General features: G+C 35.6%; 1 protein-coding gene across 1 annotated transcript; it reads left to right on the forward strand.

Moving 5' to 3' along the window:
* The first annotated feature begins 2,014 nt into the window (after positions 1-2,014).
* On the forward strand, positions 2,015-4,079 carry LOC121405885. Its single transcript, XM_041596876.1, has one exon. It carries the CDS (start codon positions 2,031-2,033, stop codon positions 3,801-3,803), a length of 1,773 nt encoding a protein of 590 aa, XP_041452810.1. The 5' UTR covers positions 2,015-2,030; the 3' UTR covers positions 3,804-4,079.
* Positions 4,080-8,461: the final 4,382 nt, after the last annotated feature.

Genomic DNA, 8,461 nt, shown 5'->3' on the forward strand with positions numbered 1-8,461 from the left:
GAAATTGAGGTCTTCAACATGTTTTATCTTCTTCCCTTATAAAATGAGAATGCATTTAAATGTCCTTGTGTAGAATTTTATGCTGATTCCAAATGTATCAGTCTAAATGACCCTATTTAACAGTTTAAGGTCATTTTGGCCACTTATGACCCTTAAAATGACCAATGACATCAGTTCAATTTATCCAAAAAATACTTTGAATCGTTAGAAGGGCATACTGTGACACCTAACATTGGTGTATTAATCCTTGAAATTGAACATCTCAAAAGTATTTTGACCTCATGCAATTTATTTCATCAGTTTTGACCTATGAGGGTCACTTGGCGTACTTTAGCCACAACTGACCATTCACGCAGTTTTGCATATAATAAACTGCACATAGACAGGAATTTGAGGTCTTCAGCGTGTTTTATCTTCTTCCCATATAACATGGAAATGCATTTAAATGTCCTTGTGTAGAATTTTATGCTGATTCCAAATGTATCGGTCTAAATGACCCTATTTAACAGTTTAAGGTCATTTTGGCCACTTATGACCCTTAAATTGACCAATGACATCAGTTCAATTTATCCAAAAGTACTTTGAATGTTACCAGAATCGTTACAAAGGCATACTGTGACACATACCATTGGTGTATTAATCCTTGAAATTGAACATCTCAAAAGTATTTTGACCTCATGCAATTTATTCCATCAGTTTTGACCTATGAGGGTCACTTGGCGTACTTTAGCCACAACTGACCATTCACGCAGTTTTGCATATAATAAACTGCACATAGACAGGAATTTGAGGTCTTCAGCGTGTTTTATCTTCTTCCCATATAACATGGAAATGCATTCAAAAGTTAATCTTATGTAAAATGTGATGCTGATTCCAATGTCTTAATGGTCTTAATGACCCTATGTAACAGCTTTAGGTTATTTTGGCCACTTATGTCCCTTAAAATGGCCAATAACATCAGTTCAATTTATCCAGAAATACTTCGAATGTTACCAGAATCTTAACAAGGGTGTGCTGTAATACCCAACACTGGTGAATGAATCCTTAAAATTGAGCATCCCCAAAGTTGACTACCTTGGTCATTTTGGCCACCTTGACCCCCCCCCCCCCCGGCCAGTCCTGCTCATATCGAACATGGTGAGGAGAAATTTTGGATTGCGTTAATATTAGCATCAATTATTGTTAAATGGGGAAGTTTGAAAGCTTCTTCGTGGAAATCAATGAAATTATTCCACACATACCATAACTATTGGACCCTGTGGTCATTTTGACCACGTTTCCCTCAATATTGACCAGTGACCATGGACCCTAGGAATCTCCAATTAGTGGAGAGATCAGCTAAGAGAGAGACCTCGCATGCTTTGATGAGTCAAAAAGGGCTCAAATGCTGGTCAGTATCATTATCAGCATGAGCTACCAATAATCGGTGAAGAGTGCTGATAATTGTGATAAAATCCTTTACATCGTGCAAACATAAGGTTGTTTGACCATGGCACTGTGGTCTATTACATAATTTTAGCCACCTTGACCACACAGTAAATGTTTATGGAAACCTCACACATATGGGGCAGCAAATTCAGGAATGAGATATTTTAGCATCATTGACATCATTTTTTTTTTTTTTTTTTTTTTTTTTTTTTTTTTTACATGATGGTACGTGACGGTACGTGACGGTACGTGACGGTGACGGTACGTGTCCTGGAACATGTCTGGATATAATGTTTTCTTAGGAAATCTTGGAAAATCTAGTGTTTGTTAAGAGAGTATGTGCCCTTGGGAAGGCTAGTGGAATGACACCTCAACATCATGAAAGACTCAAGGAGGAGATTTTGAACTCTCATTTGGCTAATAAAAACTGTGAGTATACGGGACATACCTACGCATATATACTACGTACTACTATATACTTCGTAGGCCTATAGGCCTGTACGCCGCATCAGACCGGCATTGAACCTTTCAACGCTGCTATTCCGAATCACCGAAGCGGACCGCGTTAACCCAGGTTCTTGCAATACACGCTAATAAGCAAGATGAATCCTGATGATGACGAAACTAATGATGGTCCGTTTCAGACTCCACCTGACACACAATCTGAATTACTGTCTCAAGATGGAGACAGAAATAGTCAGTATTACTGCAAAAAGTGTAAATCGCCAGGTGATACTAAAACTATGAGCAGATGCAGTACCAAGAAGTGCAAAGCTTATTTCCACTTTGCTTGCACGGGGATGCCCGCTCACATGCTTACCTATATTAGGCGTGTGAATGGTGCCAAATATATTTGTGATGAATGTGAAATTGCTGATGCAGATATTATCCGCGAATTATGTGAGCAAAATGAACCTAACCGGAACAATGAGAAACATGAACAGGATGTAAACGATATCAATCAACTAAAAGGAGCCATAGAAAATATGGAAAAGGAAGTAATCAAGTGTATTAGAGATATCAAATTCCAAACACAAAATGAAGGTAGATGTACCTGTGCTGATGAAAATGAACTAAAAACAACGATGGACAAACAGCGGGATGAAATAATCTCTCTGAAAGAATGTATTAAGCAACTGAAATCAGAGATAAATATTCGTGTGAACGAATATGAGCTATTGCTCAAAGAACAAAGACTAGTCGTCAAAAGCAAAGAACAAGAACTGAATATGCATAAAAGATACAATGAAAATGAGGAAAAGAAATCAAACAAGCTCCAAAGTGAGTTGGATCAAACAGTTGAGCAACTCAAGATGGCGAAGAAAGAAATCGACAAAGTAAATGAAGAAAAGATCAATATCAAACGACAATGGCAAGCCAGTGAAAGTGATGGTGAATGGTGGGAACAAAAAAGATACACTCATACTAGAGGAAGGAAAGAAGGAAGAGATGATAGAAAATGGAGTGAATATAGAGGAAATTATCACAGAGGAGAGGGACAATGGAGAGAACGTAAGAGGTTCACTTGTGATAGACGAGAAGAAGAAAGAAGCCCTATAAATACAGGAGGAGGATTAGAACAAAAAAGATACAGCCGATATAGCGACGTTGCTGCCCCATATCGTGACGCTGACCGACCGAGGAATGGTCAACCTCGACATGCTCGAGAGATATCACCACAGAGGAATGCACGAAATGAAGGAAATGAGCGAACGACTGAGGGGATGAACGCAATACATGAGGAAAGAAACGATCACGAGTGTGATATGAGTAGAGATAAACATAACATGTATGATGGAAGCAGAGGGCAAATGAATGACAAAACCGAAAAGAAAATGAGAAAAGTTGTAATAGTTGGAAATTCACAGATAAGTGGGATTGATCCTGATAAGTTTTCCCAAAATGTTAAGTTACATAAAGTAATTAAATACACAATGGATGATGTTGAGTCTTGGTTGAAATCTAGTGAGGCAAAGCAAACTCTAAGCGATGCAGAAACTGTGATAATCCACGAATTAACGAATGACGTTAAACGGTCTAGTGCACTAGATTGTGCTTGTAAAATGAACAATCTCATTGGTCTGATCAAAGTGTCCTTCAAATCAATTAAGATAGTTATATCTCTCGGCACGCCCCGAGATGATAACCAATTGTATCAGCAGCGTGTGGACATGGCCAATAGTATGCTGATGGCTGATGCATTATATGACAGAAGAGTTAAAACTGTTCATCACAGAAACCTGCTCTACCGTGGAACAATTAACACTAATCTGTATAGTGATGATCGTTATCACCTTAGCAAGAATGGAACTAGAGTTATAGCAGGAAATCTCCGGTGGGCAATTGAAAGGAGCTCTTCACGAAATAAACGATAGACTTCTTGTTTAAGGTCTATCTGAGGACCGAGAAACGTGAATACACCTTATGACTGAAAGAAAAAATATTCAAATTTGTTATTGGAATGTAAATGGGATACATAAGAGATGGGACGGGGTTAAATCTTCCTCAAAATTGGAAGAAGAGGATTTTGTCAACGTTTTTAATTCATATGATATTGTTTGTCTGGCAGAAATAAAAATAGGGCCGAAGGAAAATATGTCTTTACAAGGATATGTCAATAAAGTAATATGCAGGAAGAAACATAAAAATGCTAAAGCTTACTCAGGGGGTTTGGCCCTGTACATCAAAGAATCTATTAAGCACCAGGTTGCAATTATCAATAATACCTCAAGCGAATTTTGTTGCATAAAGATAGGTAATAGTATCCACGACTCATTTGAGGAGCAGTATATCTGTTTTGTTTACTTAAGCCCAGAAAACTCCACCTTTTCGTCAAAAGTAGATTTAATCGATGCAATTATGAAAGATATCGCAACTTATAAGAACCGAGGTAAATGTATGATAATGGGTGATCTAAATGCTCATACTAATACCTTACCTGACAGAATTGAATACGATTCAGAACGTGATGGTAGGGTATTACCAGTGCCTTTCACGCTCGATTGTTCAGAGGCCTATACAAGGGTAAATCAAGACACAAGGCCCGTGAACAAAAGAGGCAAAGATGTGATTGAACTTTGTAAAGCATGTGATCTAAGAATAGTAAATGGACGTAAACTTGGAGATTTGACTGGGAAATTTACTTGCTATGAGGCGAATGCCGGAATTCCCAGTGTATTAGATTATGCTGTTGTTGAAAATGGTGCTTTGGATGATATATCATACTTCTATGTTGATGATCTCAATATATTTTCTGATCATTGCCCAATTGTCTTATCTTTAATGTCATCCACACTTGAACGTCAAAGACCGTGTGAAATAGAAAAACAAGCTTTGAACCCCCATCCTAAAGCTTATATATGGGAACCGCATATAAGTGATGCAGCCTTTGCTAAAACGCTACAAACACCTGAGATATTGACCATAATAAAAGAAATAGAGGAAAAGGTATATTGTACAAATGACATTGATATTGAAAACGCAGTCAATGATGTAACAAACTGTATCTTAACTATCGCAGATAAAGCGAAAATAAAAGTCAAAATACCTCGGGTAAAAAACATAAAGAAAAAGAACAAAAAGAAAATATTTAAAGCTGGTGAATGCCTTGCTCTTCGGCGTCGCGTAAAACTATTGTGTAAACAAGTGTGTAAAAATCCATTTGATAGAGGCCTCAGGCAGCAATATTACACCATGAAGAAAAGGTTGAAAAGAAGGTTAAAAGAAATTGTACGTAATAAGAGAAATCATATAATTGACAAACTAGACAATCTCCAAAGTGAGAACCCTAAACTTTATTGGGACCTGATTAACGACCTAGAAAAACTGCACACTGATAGAAAAAGTCCAGTTAATAACATACAACCAAAGCGATGGTTCGAGTATTTTAAAGAACTCATGAATCACAAACCCCTACTTTCGAAAGATCAAAATGAAATTAAGAATCATGTAAATAACCCAAAACTGCATGACACGTTTTCATCTCTTGATTTTAAGATCACTCCCAATGAAGTGTTAGAGTGTATTCAAACTTTGAAGAGAAAGAAAGCCCCAGGAAATGATGCTATTTTGAACGAAATGTTGAAAGCTGGAAAATTTGTGTTGTCACCAGTTTTGTCAAAGGTATTTAATTTAATCCTTATCAGTGGTCATTTTCCCGATAATTGGTCAGGAAGCCTCTTAAAGCCTCTTTACAAAAGTGGCTCAGTTTGCGATCCCTCAAATTATCGAGGAATATCCCTCTCAAGTTGTCTTGGAAAGGTTTTTTGCTCAGTTCTAAACCGTCGCTTGGTATCATTTCTAGAAGAATATAAATTCAATACAGCCAATCAAATTGCTTTTAGATCAGGTTATAGAACGTCAGACCACATGTTCGTTCTAAAAACTATTCTTGATAAATATATAAGATGTAAAATAGATGATAACTATAATAAATTATATGTATGCTTTGTAGACTTAAGAAAGGCTTTTGACAACGTTTGGAGAGATGGCCTCTGGTACAAACTACTAGAACATGGTATTGGTGGCAATTTCTTAAGAGTCATCCGTGACATGTATTCAAAATGTAAAGTATCGATCAAATTAGACGAAGGTGTTACCCCATATTTTTATACTAATGTTGGAGTAAAACAGGGTTGCGTAATTAGTCCAACTTTATTTAATTTATTTCTTAATGACATAACTAATATATTTGATACATCAGTAAGCGATCCAGTAACACTTTTTGATAAAGAACTAAATTGTATAATGTATGCTGATGATCTCGTTATTGTGTCGAAATCCCCTAAAGGTATGCAACACTGTTTAGATAAATTCACCACATACTGTAAATCCTGGATGCTAAACATAAATGTATCTAAGACTAAGATTATGGTGTGCTCAAAATCAGGGAGATCAAACGAACAGGTTTCATTTGAAATTAATGGAGAAACACTATGCACTGTTAAGGAAATGAAATATCTTGGTATTGTTTTCGCAAATAATGGATCACTTAAAGTGGCCGCAAGGGATTTAGCTGATAAAGCGAGAAGAGCATTGTTCAAATTGTACAAATCTTTTGGTTCCTATACTCCTAGCACTAAAACCTTGTTGCATCTTTTCGATGCAACGATACAGCCGATATTACTTTATGGATCTGAAATATGGGGTACAAATGTTATAGACATGGAAAAAAATCTACAATTAATTGATGGGAAAACAGGGCTATATTTTAAACATGAATCTGAAAAGGTGCACATTCAATTTTGTAAATATATTCTTGGGGTAAACCGCAAATGCAGTAACTTAGCAGCGACAGCTGAAATTGGTAGATATCCAAAAGTCATCCAAATTGCAATAAATATACTTAAATATTGGATTCGAATACGTAATATGGACGAAGATAGTTTGGTTTACAAAGCTTTTGTAGAAAACGTAAGTCTATTGAATAACGGAAACAATTGCTGGCTTAAGACAATTCAGGATATTTTTAACATATTAGATATTTGTCGGAAAAATGACACCCCCATACTCGATCCAGAAAATATACCAATTTCCCAAAAAGAATTTATTACAATATGCAAAACATCCTTGGAACGGAGATTTGATGAACAGTTTAAATTAGATTTATTTAACGACAGGGACAGTAGGGAAGGAAATAAACTAAGAACTTTTAGGCAATTCAAACTCAATATAAGGCAAGAAAATTATTTATGTTCAATACACAATGTCAATTTGAGAAAAAATATAACCAAGCTCCGACTGAGCGCTCATAATCTACCAATAGAAACAGGGAGGTACAAAAGACCGGAGAAGATACCATCTAACCTGAGATTTTGTGAGGATTGTAATTTGAATTTGGTGGGGGATGAGTTTCACATTATAATGAAATGTAACAAATATAATGATTTTCGCAAAGATTTTTTTGAAAAGATAAGTACCCTTAATACTAGGTTTTCTGAAATGGAGTACCAGGAAAAATTTATTTACATCATGAAATTGGAAACTGATGCATTGATTAAATTATTTTGTTCTTTTGTCCAAAACATAATTAATATTAGGGGGGAATTCTGAGTACTAAAAATATCAACCGGCAAACACTTTGAATTTATACACTCGCAATATTCTTACACAATAAGTTTACATGTGATGCCATTCTTCTCACTCTTCCTCTCTCCCGTCTTCTCTATTTTCGAACTTCTTTCCTCTTTATTTCCCTTTCCTCTCCCACTTTCCTTGTGTTTTCCTTGTCCTCTCTTGGACATCAGCTTTTTTTTTTCTTTTTTACTCATTGTTAAAATGAGTACCCGAATAATGCCTATGTTTATAGTGTATATTTTATATATATAAGTTGCTTTGTTATATTTTGTTTTGATTTTGTTTTGTTTGACAAAAAAAATACTATTTTGTCTTTGTTTATCTGTTTATGTATATATTTTCTTGTTTTGAACAAAATGTTGGCAATTGCCGGTGACGTTCTGTAATAAATTCAATTCAATTCAATTCATGTTATTCTAAGACCATTTATGAGCTAGTGGTCATTCTGGTCGCTTTTGGAGGATTCAAATGTTGTTGTCGCTCCGTATTGTTAATGAGATATATTATATCAATTATTGATTTTAATATATGACTATTAGCACATTATCAAAATTTTGAAACCAATTTGGCCGTTTTGACTATCTATCGCATGTATGACTTTTGTAAATAAACATGACAGGAGCAATGGTGGAAATGCGTTCAATCCCTTTCGATTGGAAATATTAAAAGCTCACCTTGAGTAAAAAAAATTGTGCCAAATACCTCACCATTTGGTCATTGTATGGTCATTGAGTAGCCATAACATCATTCCCTACTTTTTTATATAAATATAATTAAAAAATGAATGATAGTCAAAACTCTTTGTGAACTTCACTGTGACCTATTTTGCTTTGTAATGATTCTCAGTACAATTTGACTTTAAAGAAGGAAAATAATTCTGGCTATTTAGGAATATACAGTGATCAAAGGGGCCACAGTAGACATTTGGCACAATTTTTACTCAAGGTGAGCCTTTAAT

This window comes from Lytechinus variegatus, chromosome 1 (assembly GCF_018143015.1).
Source record: "Lytechinus variegatus isolate NC3 chromosome 1, Lvar_3.0, whole genome shotgun sequence".
NCBI classification, from domain to species: domain Eukaryota; kingdom Metazoa; phylum Echinodermata; class Echinoidea; order Temnopleuroida; family Toxopneustidae; genus Lytechinus; species Lytechinus variegatus.